The following is a 14,580-nucleotide window of genomic DNA, read 5'->3' on the forward strand; positions in this document are numbered from 1 at the left end:
TTGTGCTAGTACATGCATTGCTCTTAAAGTGATCATTTCAGTTGCAAAATACCTTATTTGTGATTGTGTCATAACCACATAGTAATCTAAGCTTTTAATCTCATCAACTTGAGATTCAAAAGGGTTTGGCAGTATGAGAAAAGATAAGTGCACAACAAAGGGATTGATAAGCTTGCTCTTAGCAAGATCCATATTTGATGTTTGCATTTCTTATCAATAACCTTAAAAGAACATTCACAGGACTAGCTCTGTTTATAAAGGAAGAACATGGTGCCAGTCTATGTAAATCAGCAGAATACATAACACTCTACATCCAAGCAGCCACCCAAAGAGAGGAAAAAGAAGTTAAGAGTAACATTATACAGGTATGTTGGTTCAATAATGCACTCTCATGGAGTAGTTCTGTAAGAGGCTGATAGGGGTAAGGATCGAGTGAGTGGGTAAATTACATGGTAGAAATTAGAGTTTACCTGTCATGTGATCATGAGAAGTAGAGGAACACAAATATATAGCAATGATCAGTTAGTCAATGTGGAAGCCTGTGTGTTATTAGATTCTGTAAGGCAGATATATCATTTTACACATTCCTGCACAATTCATTGAGCTCGAGGGTATGCTTTGCAAGTAGGACATACTATTGGTGCAGCGAGGGTGCCATGGGTGCTAATACAAGCAAGGGAAATCCCTCAACACCTGGAGAGGTAGTAGAAAACCACTATAAAAGGGGTACAGTGTACCCCTCACACTCTCTGTGCCACAGCACCGATTGAACTATTTATAGCTACACACCTAAGACTTACATCGTCTCTAATGTTGGGTCTATATCTGTGACAGCTGTACATAAATATTCAGAGCTCACAAGTGTTCTATTTCCATGTGTGAGTAGCTCACCACAGGGGCACAGCCGAGGGTTACACACCCCCTGAGGTCCGTCTTTGCCCTGCACCAGCTGCATTTATTCAATATGTTGTCAGACACACTCCTATTTGTCTATGAAAGCATGCTTATGTGTATATTGTTATTATGATTATTATTATTATTATTATTATTATTAATAGTATTTTTTTTCCAGGCAGCTGAAAACTACCGGCACCATGTGGATTGTACTCATTGCCCTGTGTTTAGCTGGCTCCATTGGTAAGTGAAACTTCAGGCAAAGTTGAGTGAGCAGTGCACGTCTGTAGAATTCACTTTTTCAGTTGGAGGATATTTTGCTCAATTCTACTAATACAATGAGATTCAGTCAGAAGTATAGCTTAAGAAAAAGTCAGAAAGAGTACAGATGAACAACTCACAGCTTCCACAATGTTCTAATTCAGTGATTCATAACTGGTTGTCGGACGGCCTGGAGGTGTCGATCACACCTACTCAGAGGATTCACAACTGTTTAGAAAATTAAATAATAGTACTAAATAAATAAAAAATATATACATAAAAAGGAAAATTGAAGGTTTTAAAATACCTTGTAAAAGAGATTACATTTGGAAGTTTAAGTTCAAATTAAGAGATAGATTTACTAAGTCCTTGCATTGCAATTGCATACTGCAATGTGGTATAGAGCAACGCAACGGCTTATGTCAGATTTACTAAGCCATGCAGATTGACCTTGCCTGGCTCTGCATGGCTTCGTGAATGTGGAGTAACGCAACGCAGCAAAAGTGGCTCCCTTTCGTTACTCTGCCTTGAGAAGTTGTTTCACCGGTGGAGTGTGGGTGGTCTCATACCTCTACCCATGGATTTTGGCGTATTCTTAGATTTACTAAGACTAGTAAACCTGAAAATGCATCAAAATTCTAGGCCTTTTCAACAGAGGCCTAACTAGAAGAAATATCTATGTTTCTCCTCATTATTTCCCCTGTCTATGTGTGCTGCACTCTGGAGCACATGTAGAAAGAGGAAAATACCTCTGAGGATTGTTTTTGTGCAGAATGGTGTCCCTTCTTCCACAAAAACAAGCCTGCTTGTAATGAAGGCATTCTTACACCAAGGCGCAAGCGTCCCTATGCTGGTGCTACACTGTGTGGACCAATGCTTAGAGACTGCAAGAAAGCACTGCATCTTAGTAGATGTGGCTCATTACTGCTCTCTTAATTTGACGCAGCACAGCAAGTTGTCCTGCTGTGTCACGCTGTGTCATATGTTAGTAAATCTGGGCTTAAGTTGGTATCCATAGCAATACCAAAGGGGATGATGGACGGAGTGTTGAACATTGCAAACACTCACCCCCAGTCATTTGATCTGGGTTTTACCATCATCATTCTTTAGCCCACTCCGCCATCCCAGTTCAGACATGGCCATAGGCCAATCAGTCAGTTGGTATCCATATCTTGATTTGGGGGGAGCAGTGCAAGTACAGCATACTGGTTCTAGATTGGACAACGTGTTTCCTCAATTGAAGAAGCATTGGTATGCACGGATACAAAGAGAAGATGAACTAGGAGCAAAAAGTACAAAGTGATAGGCTATAGTCTAGCATATCATTTATTTTTTTTAGCAATAAACCAACATTTTGAAAATTCATATTAAGAGGAAAATATAATTTTGATTTTCGCTTATTTTTTGTTTGTGAAATAAATAAATACTTCATTATTTGTATATTTGTTTAAAGCATGCCAGTTTTTGTATTTTGTATATTATTTTGAGCCTCAAATCGTAGAAATTGCTTACATTTTCAATAGTGAATCGGTGAGGGTTCACAGACGTCTCAACTTTAAGAACCACTGTTCTCACTGGTATTTGAAGGAGCAGCAAAGTATTAATAATGTTATGGTGAGCTTATCAAACATGAACTGCTCTTAAATCATTATGTATTCATTTCTTAATGTACAGGGGTTTACCAAATAGTATACTTAGATTTCTACAAAACACCTGAATAAGTATTTAGCTGTCGCCTGAATCAAATAGTTGTTTTAATAAATAAGTTCAAAACCAGATACACAACATTTTAGAAAAATAAAACAACTCTTGAGTTTCTGTGCACCTTTTACCCTTGTTTCATAGACCTGAAAGCCAGAAACAAATGTTTCCAACATAAGTTTGATTTAGGTTTTCATGAATATTTTTCCGAACTATTATGTTGTACTATAAACTATACCTCTCAAAAAATTAGATATAAGGGAATACATTTGTTTATCCCGTCCTTCTCGGGCACAGCCCATTATTCCCCTACCCTCCTATTTTCATTTTGCATGAAAAATAGTAGCTTGCACAGCAGATACCTATCACCAAACTTATTTGTTTGTTATGGTCAATTTACATCATTTGCCATGTATGGCCATTTGGAGACAGTTTCAACTGTATGCCATTCCTCCTGTGGAGTTTTGAAATCCAAATAAAGGAGAAGGCAGCTGCACGCCTGGATCAGTGATTAAACCAGGGGCTCTGCTCGCTACTTCTATTAGTGAGAGCCTGGTGGAAAAAACTCTATTGTTGTGCTACTCGTTCCGCTGCAGTGGGAGAAATGGCACAACGCTCAAGACTCGAGAAAGAAAAGCTGCTACCTGCTCAACTTAATACGACGAAGCCGATGGGGCAGCGTGACACCCCGGGACCGGCAAGCAACGTAAGGACGACCAACAGCACAACGCGATCGGCAGCAACTACTAGCACGGCTACTAAGGCACAGATTAAAAAGCTAGACAAAGGAAGGGGCTCGGAACGGAAGACAACGCAGAACGCCGGTGACAGCAACGAAACGGCACTAATGCAGCCTACCTTAACGGAAGCATTCGCTGTGAAATCACCGTCATCCGGACTCGATCGGAGACAGACATTGCTGCTGGTGGACGCTGATCCGGGGGAAGCCGTCCTCGAGGAAGTAAGTGTCATGGTTACCAGGCAACCGCAAGAGCCGGAGTCAGGCTTGGAAAATGCGCCTCCCGCCGAAAGCACGCTAGCAGAAGCTCACACGGACAGCAATCTGGAGGTGAGCGGAGGGGGTGCAGAAGGGGGGAGAGGCTGTGATAGTGTGATACAGGGGATGGTGCACCCCGCAGTGAATCTCACTATTACTAACACTAACACTGATATGCTGGACGCGCTGCTGCAGGTCGAGGCAGGTCTCAACAGCAGGAGGGTGGAAGGAGCAAACAAGTGGGGCAGCTTGGCAAGCCTAGACTCACAAAGGGAAAAGGAGGGGAATAAAGGGGCCAGAGGTGGTGTCTCACCAGAACTGGACAAGTTCTACTCAGTTAATGAGGAATCAGACTCGCTCTCCTCAGATGAGACTGTAAGTGCCTTGGGGGTACCTCAGACTCGAACCTAAGCTCTAATGACTCTGGTGGGAAAAGCACGCAAAGGAAAAAAGGAGGTCGGTGCGAGAGCAGGCAGGAGGTGCCTCCCCTGACAGTATGAATAAAAAATGATTGTGGGACTATTCAGCCACTACTAATGCGTATCAAGAAGCTAATTTTGGGGACCGGGCAGCAGCCGCAGGGAGCAGCAGGTCCCCCCCGCAGCAAGCCACACTTGACTTAATGTTTAACACGCTAAAGCAGATGCAGGGGGAAGCCAGAGCAGAGAGTCGGAGGGCTAGGCAAGCAACGAAAAAAATCCAAGGCTGCCTAAGGAAGAAGAATAGGAAGTTTGATGAAATGGATGAAAGAGTGACCCAGGTGGAAGAAAGAACAGGCAGACTAGAAGATGACGTAAATGACTGGCAGACTTTTAAAAAGGATCAAGTGAAGGTGGTGGAAGATCTCCAGTGGAAGATGGAGGATTTTGAAAACCGCCAGAGGCGGAACAACATTAGACTTCTTGGATTGGCGGAAGGGGTTGAAGGGCAAGATCCAAGGGGTTATGTTGTCAAACTGCTGAAGGCCGCCTTTCACACTGGCACTGGGAGACGGAGGTCCAAAGGGCCCACCGCTTCCCGCTAACACTTAAGAAAAGAAGGGATGGCAGTCAGGATAACCTACCATGGGCTATGCTGGTGTTTCTAGGAAATTTTTGGGCAAGGCAAGAGATAATGCATAAAGCTAGACCTAACTCCAAGATAACAGCGGAGGGAGTCACCTTCTTCTCAAGACCAGACTTCTGCCACATTACGGTGGAGAGGAGGTAGAAGCTCAGGCAATTAGTTGCCCCCTTCCAGGGTCTGGGCTCAGAAGCCTATCTGCTTTTCCCAGCAAGACTTAAGGTCATAACGAGGGGGCAGGTCAGGATGTTTTTTTCGGAAATATAGGCTAACCAGTTTTTAGAGGAACTTACAGGCACCGGAAGGGGTCAAGGTAGCAGAGGTAAAAGACCTCCTCAGGCACCTTAGGGGCAGCACAGCAAATATGATTTTGGTCAAGGCAGGAGAGGGTAGCGACACTACAATCCACTACAGCCACACGCAGGTCATGCTTTACCTACTTGCCTGTAAAAGGGGGGAGGGTTCCACATGGGGTGGAGGGCTTGAGAGGGTGGGGTGGGGGATTGCGGAGAGTATACTACAGCACAAAGACAATAGGACACAGAGATAGTCTTCCCAAAAAAAGTGTAAGACACACAGGAAGATAGGAGCAAAAAAGCTGGAAATTACTAGGAAGTTTCCATGATAGTAAGAATAGCCTCGATAAATATCTGCGGCTTGAATGAGGGACACAAAAGGATGAAAGTGGCTGCCATGTTGAGAGCTCTCAAATTAGACATAATTTGCCTTCAGGAGACTCTTGTGGAAGGGAATAATAGCCAAATACTGAACCAGCTAGGATTTGAGGTACTTGCATACACGAAACAAGGCACCAAAACAAGAGGGGTGGCCATACTAGCAAAAAAAGGGGGGGTTAGGGGCCTGAGGAAAAAAAGAGGATCAATGGGGATGATGGGTGATGGTGGAAGGGGAAACAGAGGCGGGGAGATGCACACTTGTCTCGGTGTACGGCTCCACGGACGATGAACCAGATATCTTCCAATTTCTAGATACAGAACTGGCGATTTAGCCCAAACCTATAATTTGCTGTGGGGACTTTAATATAAACGGCATGGATGGAATAGGCTTAACGGGTGGGAGCCCATTCGTGGGGAGGAAGAAGAATACTTCACTGGCTATTGTTAACTTAGCAAGGAATAACGCATTAGTAGACTTATGGGCTCAGAAGAATCTACCGGGTGCAGGCAGCACATACTACTCTGCTCCCCATAGGACGGTGGCCAGGTTAGATTATTTCTTTGTTTCTAGTTCATTAGTAAGTGACAGTCAGCTGGAAAGGACCCCAAGAATACTATCAGACCACAACCCACTTATTCTATCATTAGCCCACAAGACCAAAAGCAGGAAGGAGAGCACATGGACCTTTGAGAGAGGACTTCATAGAGAGGAAGGCTATCTTGTCCATATGCAAAGGTGGATCGCTGTATTTTGGAAGATAAATAGGGGAACAGCTTCATCAGGCATAACTTGGGATGCGTTCAAAGCCGCAGTGAGGGGGGAAACCCTGAGCTACACACTGTATAGAGATAGACAGGAAAGGAGTAAGGTAGAGGAAGAGATGAAAGAACTGGCAGAGCTAGAAGAACTCCTTATTGAGGCTATAGTAAAGCAAGACCCGATAGAGGAAATCTTACTAAAGATGGAAGTAGCTAAGACAGAAGCCACTGAGAATATTGCGAGGAAGGCCGCCTGCAGGTATCTTGCCAATAAAGAAAAATGCTATGACTACTTCGAGAGGATTGGGCATTTGCTGGCAATTAGAGCTAGGCAAAGCTCGGCTATGGGTGAGATAAAAGAAATCAAGAATGGGATAGGTGTGGTCACAAATAAGATGGAAGAGATCAGAGACGCCTTTAGGAATTTTTATGAGGCTTTATACAATCAGGGTCCCTCCAACACGGATGCCGAGATTATGGAATATCTGTCCGAGACACCACATGTAGAATTATCAGAGGAGGGGAAGGAGGAGCTAGACCAACCATTAACACTAATAGAAATTCAGGAAGCCATACAGAAACTCCCCTCGGGTAAAGCCACTGGTCCAGATCTAATCCCGGCAGAATTCTATAAGACCTTCTGGAATGTGCTGGGGGAAGATATGTATAGGACCATTGGCCATGCACAGCAGGGACTATCAGTTCCCCCCTCCTGGGCGGGGGCAGACATTATAGTTACACTCAAAAAAGATAAGCCTCCACTAGAACCAGGGTCCTATAGACCAATCACGCTCATGAATGCGGACGCTAAAATCTTCTCCAAATCGCTGGCACAGAGGCTGAGCAGGGTTATTGAGAGCTTGGTGAGCGATACACAGCATGGGTTTATCCCAGGGAAGGAAACTACTCAACATACACGCCAAATGATCACCATAATTGATGCCGCGGGAGTTGCGGGAGACCCTGTCGCGGCTATCTTTCTCGACGCAGAGAAGGCCTTCGACAGGGTCTCCTGGAACTATCTGTGGAGGGTGATGGCTTGGTCCGGGATTGGCCAGGGGTTTATTAAAGCAATCCAGGCCTAATATACGGGACCCACGGCAAGGATCAGGATTAATAAAGGATATACGGAAATGGTAAGGATAGGGTGAGGAACCCGGCAGGGCTGCTCGCATCGCCCCTATTATTTGCTTTATATTTAGACCCAATTTTACGGAGGTTTGCAGGCAATAACAATATCGTCCCGGGTAAGCTGCATTCTAGGGAGTACAAAGTGTTTGCTTATGCAGACGACGTGGCAATTATTACATCGGAACCAGGGAGGGCCATCACGGAAATTGACCAGGAGGCAATGATATTTGGTAGGATTTCGGGGTATTCATTAAATAAGGGGAAGACACAGATTGTGCAGAATAATAGCACAGTATATCAGGACAATAGGATAGTATCAGAGGGAACTTATCTAGGGATTAAAATTACTACGGATTTGGATAAGTTGGTTGATTTGAACATGGATCCCTTAATAACAAAAGTGAAGAAAAATACCAAAAGAATACACAATTTGAACTTGACTTTAATGGGCAGAATAAATACTATAAAGATGATTGCCTTCCCCAAATTTCTGTACATTTTTAGGGCCATTCCGCTTTTCTTTGAACACACTTGGTTCACTAAATTGGAATTAATCCTCAATAGACTTATCTGGGCGCATGGGAAAACGAGGAGAGCGTATCGACACATTACACTACCGAGAGAGAAAGGGGGTTGGGGCGCCCCAGACTTTAGACTGTATTACTGGGCAGCAGCCCTTCAGTATTTCCAGGGAATGATAGGGGGAGGGGGTCAAGATCAAGATCAGGGGGGCACTGGAAGTTATTTCACGAATGTATATACTGCACTGATGGCGGGGATGCGAAGAATGCCTTTCTAAACACAGTTGATTTTAGTTACTTTAAGCACACGAGGTTCAAGACTTTGAAAGCAGCCTTTTAGGTGTGGACAGCAGTGGCCAAAAAACTAGGATTGGGGAGATACAACAGGTACACCCCATTGTTTACAAATCTCTCACTACCGGGGGATATATTCAGGGATTTAGTTATGAGAGAATGGGAGGATAAGGGCATTAGAAAAATAGGAGATCTCTGTGATCAGGGAGGCATTCTTCTGTTTCAGGAGCTACAAACAAAGTATAATTTAGACGGAAGGAGTTTCTTTCAGTACCTGCAGCTGAGAAGCTACTTCATGAACAAGCAGGATGGCACACTGGGATTTGGGCAGTGCAAAATAATGGAGTATGTGGAGCGTGGCCAACATTGCACGATTCAGCAGCTGTATGCAGAAATGTATATATTGAAAGAAGATGACAGGGGAAAGTATGCCGCAAAATGGGGGGATAAAATAGGTTCATCGCAAGAGAACTTCCAGGATTCATTAGACTTAGGCTGCACAGTGCTATGCTCAGCCTCGCTTCAGGCACAACACTACAAAACACTGTTCTCACTTTATTATACCCCTGCTAGAATAGCACATTGGGGGGGGGCACCTCGGGAATAACCTGCCCGCGATGTGATTCAGCTAATGCGGATATAGTCCATATGTTTGCGGAATGTCCACAACTCTATTCATTAATAGCGGCAATAAAGGCATTTGTAGGAGGCACATTAGGGATTCCAGTGGCAATATCTCCTAATTTGATACTGCTTGGGCTGACGATGGAGGGAGAGGGACATCACATAGAGTTCATGTTTGTCGCCATGGCAGTATTACGGATCTGCATAGCTAAAGCCTGGTTGGATAGAGCTCCTCCAACCTTTCAAACCTGGCTAGCTAGATTACTCTCTACCTATAATTTCAAACGTGCAATATATGGTAGGAAGGGGCGGAGAGCAAGAACACTAGGCGTAAAGATCTGGTAACCTATAGAAGTATGGAAAACAAGAATGGGGAGGGCAGTAAACTTAAGATAGGGATGTTTTTTTTGTTGTTTTTCTCTCCCTTTATTTCTGTCATTTTATTATATCCTGTGATGTCGGATTTTTTAAGTTGTAATACGATATGTATGTCAGTTGGAAACAAATGTGCTGTAACATTTGCGGATTCATGTTGATAATATAAAAACTTTTAATAAAATTTAAAAAAAACTAAGAAAAAAGGAAGATATAAACGTCCTTCTGTAGTTAAGGTTGTCACCAGACTTCATAGAAAATTCAATTTTTGAACTTATGATGCCAGCCATCAGAGAAGGAAATATATAAGGATTTAAAAAAAAGACTCCCTATTTAATATGTTTAAAAAAAAAACAACAATAAGTTTTGATATATAGTGTCACCTCCTATTTAAACTATCCACACTGTTGTCTTGCGCCCTGTTAAGGCCCGGGAAAGACATATTTTGGGCTCCCAGTTCGTAACAATGTTGAAATTCGTTACCTACATGTTGGAGTTGTCCCTTTCTGCACGGTCATCTCCAAACCTTTTGCCTTCAGCCTCCTGTTTTCTGAACCCATTTTTGTTGGCTGTTAGTTCTCTGCACACTTTACCACTTGCCAACCAGAGCTAAAGTGCCTGTGCTGTAAAATTGACTTACAGCCGATTGGCACATTTATTTTGCTTGTAAGTCCTAGTACAGTTGTACTGCATGTACCCAGGGCTTGTAAATTAAAATTATACTAGTGGGTCTGCAGCACTGATTGTCTCAACCACTTAAGTAGCCTTTTAAAGATATTTCATTCCTGTAATTGCATTCAGTGTGCAGTTTTACACTGGCAGTTCGACCGGGGAAAGTAACCCATTTTCCAGGCCCAAACATTCCTTTTTAATACATGTGTCACTCCTAGAATACACCCTAATAGCACATAGAGCTGAGTGCAGTGTATTCCCAAAGTTGGACACGTACTTGTAAGTTTTACATGTCCTGGTAGTGAAAAACTCTTACATTTGTTTTTCACTACTGCAAGGCCTACTTCTCTCATAGGACAGCATTGGGCTAACCTATTACATTTAATAAGTGATAACATTCAATAGAAGGTGAGTAGGAATGTCGAGTATGGCATCTAAAGTATTGTAATTTAATACCCTCTTTAATAGCAAAGTTGTAATTTAGGTCACAATTCTGAAAATGCCACTTTTTAAAAAGTTGAACCCACGAAAATGGGGGCCTGGCTCTGTTTTGTCTTATGCTCCAATTACTTTAGAGCAACAAACAGACTGCTACCTTTTCTGTTTGAATGGAATTTTTATTAAACCATTACTTTTTTCGATTTTCACTGTTTGTTTATCGTAAAAGTGCAAATACATGAAAAATAGGTGGATACTCGTTTTTTAAATGACATAACAGAATACTTTTAACAATTCACAATGGACAACGATCATAAATGCACAAAATTACTATGTACAATGATTATACACAAAACAGCATTTAACATTTGGATCTTAATGCAAAAACGACAAAAACAATATAGTCGATATCTTGTTTTTTAGACCAAACATGTACCTAACACAGGGAAATACTTTAGGTATACATGTTGGGAATAATATTCATAACAAATCCCTCGCATAACACAAAATAATTATTCCAATTTCTCTGTGTCACAAAGTGCCAAAACAGAGTGTCTCCCTATTTTTCATGCATTTGAACTTTTTGGATAAACAAAACAATGAAAATCTAAAAAATGAATGGTTCAATCAAAATTCCATTCAAACAGAAAAGATAGCAGTCTGTTTGTTGCTCAAAAGTAATAGGAGCACAAGATAAAATGTAGCCAGGTACCCTTTTGGTGTTTTCAATTTATTACAACCCAGCCTGGCCACGGTCCTATGGGCGTTTTCCCTCTAGTTTTTGCAACTTTTGGAAAGTTGGCATTTTCTTGTCCTAACCATTTGATGCCTGCAGCCGTTATCCTTGGTCACATGACTAAGTGTAGCTGGCAGTTGGTCGTTCTGTATTGCTAACAGACAGTGAGACAAAGAGGAAAGTGTGTTGGCAAGATAGACCATCTCTGACTTGATGAAGTGAGGGGGCACTGTCTCCTACTACACTTGCACATTGCAAAGGGTTCTGCCTGAGCATATTCACAAAGGGTTTAACAATAGCATTTTTTGACCTCAGACAAGCTGGGTCCATGGCAGGGAGGCAGGACATTCTATTTACTTCTGGGGTTGCAAACCTTCGGAACCTTCTCCTACTACAAAGTGTGCATCAGGTATGAATATTGGGCCCTCAGACTCAACTCCAACGTGACTCCAAGGGTTACTTAGTTGGCCTCCTGATCAGAGCCTCAGGGAAAGAAAAGGCTTCACCTATCTTGAACCCATCACCTGGGTTCTGTCTGCTTTGATTCCTACCACCCAAATTGTGCCACCCCAATCCTGCACCCTTGGAAGTCGGACTGAAGGTGCTTTTCCATCCCTGCTGTGGTCCTGTCAGCAGGCCTGATGCAACGCGATGAATCTCCATGCAGTTGCATGGAAACAGCTGGTGTGCACTGCATACCCAATGCAGGACACCGCATCACTGCCCACAGATTTTTTGGACTCACCACTGCGCATTGCATTCTCAAAGCAGGCCTTCGCATCACATTCCCCTCATCAAAAGCATTCTTGACAATCACACAGGCTCATCCGCTGTCGGTCTGAACTTGTGACTATTTCCCAGGCCAGAGCAACCAGATCACCACTGTTGGTACTTGTGCTTCTAGGGGCTATTTCCAATTAAATCTTTAAAGTTCCACATCTTAGATTCTACTGTTTGAATGTTTAGTGTTTTGGCCCCCAATAATTTAAATTGTGTTACTCTATTTATCTAAATTGGTGTGGGGTTTTTCTTGTGCTGGGTTTTCACTTTATTACTGTTTGAAATGCTGCATAAATACTTTATTTCACAGGACAACTTGGGTTCTCTTTAGGGATTAATCTTATTTTAATTCTTAGCTCCACAACAGAGACTAAGGGCCATATGTATCATTCTCACCATTTGCGATTTCTAAATAGCGATTTTTAAGGAATCGCTATTTAGAAATCGCAAAACGGTATGTATGTAGGAAATCGCTTCTTTTTAGCGATTCCTTAACATTCCTAAATTGCGATTAGCAAATTGCTAATCGCAAATTTCCCATTCATTTCTATGGGCCAGGAGGCCCATAGGAATAAAGGGGAAATTTGCGATTAGCAATTTGCTAATCGCAATTTAGGAATATTTTCAAGGGTGCAGGGGTGTCACAAGAACACCCTGCTGCACCCCTGAAAATGACATGTGTGGGCATATGGCGCACATACATGCCCTAAGGGCATGTATGAGCGTCATATGCCACCTTTGGATTTTAAATAAATTGCTTTTTCAAAAGAATTCGCAACTTACCACCAACTAGAAGTTGGTGGTAATTTGCGAATCCTTATGGGCATTTTTGCATTAATTTTTATTTGATACATTGCATTTAAGGAATCACACAATTTGCGATTCCTTAAGTGCTATCGCAAAATAAGGAATGGCAAATTTAGAGATTCCTTATTTTGCTGCGAAAATGTTTCATACATTCCATTTAGCAAATTAGCATTCGTAAAGGCCGTTGCGAAAGCTAATTTGCTTGATACATATGGCTCATAGTTCACTATTGGAGATAGAACATACATCATTTGAGTTACACAACTTGAGTTTGCTTACTTTATTATAGAACTGCTACACTTAGGAGATACATCATTTGAATACTAGAAGTTATACAACGTATTAGAAATAGATGAAACATTAAAATGATCAAAGTTCAAAATTAATTGATTCTTATGATCCTTGTGAAATCATTTACTTGAATATCGCAAAATCAGTTATGAAAAAAGTTCACTCCTATGGTAGTTCCAACAATGTCCATAACCAGCCCGCTAAAAACTTTGTGGCCTTTGTATGGCCTTACGGTGCTCCTTAAACCATCCCTAAATGTACCGTATTTTCATAGTTTGAGGGACTACATACAAAAGAACTAGTTGATGCTTTCGGACCTTTAATCTAGACCGCCTCAGGACAGTGCTAGAGGATTTGAGTGACTCATAAAATCCACCTTCAAACAAACAAATATATCTCTAGTTCAAATATGTTATAACTACATAAGTATAAATATACATAATAAAGTTGTGAAACAGGTGGTGTCCTCACCCTTATGACCCATGTGTTAACCTGTGCATCATATAATGTAGAAGGTTTTTAAAAAAACAATAATTGATGGAGGGTTTTGAATCAGGCCGAAAGGAATATCTTTATAACTGCGATGCATGCAGGTGCCATGCTGTGGACTCACTGGAACACACCGCAAGTGAAAACATAGAGGTGATAACATGCATGCTATAACTAGTAACACCAAGGAAATTACTAGGGGAGAAAGACATTAACTTCTCAAGTTACAGAATCCATGTTGTTTCCAATAGAGATGCACATGTTTGGCAGAATACCTTTTCCTATGAAAAATAGTTGACCAGGTTTGCATAGGGTTATTCAGTCAATCCCCTTAACTACTGTATGAATACTTTACACAGTGTCTCTTAAGTTAAGCCTGACTCCTTTTGTGCCAAGCTACCAGAGGGTTGAGCACAGGTTATTTTCAGGTTTGCTTGTTTTTTTCTTTTGACTTTGACAGAGATTGTGCTTGCTGCTTTTGTACAGTTCCCACCCCCTCAACCAGTAACCCAATTACATATTTAAAAATATGCAGAGATGTTCAAGAGACACTTAGGGGGTCATTAGGATCTCGGGCGGATCACCACCGCGCACATAGCGCTGGCGATCTGCCAGAGATCCGGCCCCACCCGCCACCCATTTCCCCCGCCATATTACTATGGCAGGGGGGACCATGGCGGATGGAAAGACCGCCTGCCGCTTTTGCGCCCGTTGGACCGGGCAGAAAAGAGTTTAATATGGTGGCAGTGTCAGCTAGACACCATCATCCATATTATAAAGGGGGCAACAAATGCCCAAACCGCCATGGAAAGGCATGCGGGAATCTCTTGCAGGGGCCTGTTGCGGGCCCCGAGGGACCCTGGGGGTGGGGGTGCACATGGGGGGTACCTATGGTAACCCAAAATGGCAGGCACCGCGTAGTGCATTGATATGCATGACGTGCATTTTTAGAATTGCAGCGGGCAGTGCTTTCAGCACTGCCCGCCGCAATGTTAAATATGTGGGATGCGCCTGCCACTGTGGCGGGTGCATCCTAATGGCCACCACGGGACCTATGCCGTTATGGATGGC

General features: G+C 42.6%; 1 protein-coding gene across 1 annotated transcript in view; it reads left to right on the top strand.

Annotated features, from left to right (window-relative positions):
• The first annotated feature begins 259 nt into the window (after positions 1-259).
• Positions 260-14,580, top strand: part of LOC144773245 (lysozyme g-like) — a 329,098-nt gene continuing 314,777 nt past the window's right edge. The window contains exons 1-2 of the mRNA XM_078658148.1: positions 260-365; positions 1,073-1,137. Coding sequence (XP_078514274.1) covers positions 1,095-1,137 — 43 coding nt within the window. The 5' untranslated portion in view covers positions 260-365; positions 1,073-1,094. The remainder of the gene's footprint in view (positions 366-1,072; positions 1,138-14,580) is intronic.

This window comes from Lissotriton helveticus, chromosome 8 (genome assembly GCF_964261635.1).
Source record: "Lissotriton helveticus chromosome 8, aLisHel1.1, whole genome shotgun sequence".
In the NCBI taxonomy this organism is placed as follows: Eukaryota; Metazoa; Chordata; class Amphibia; order Caudata; family Salamandridae; genus Lissotriton; species Lissotriton helveticus.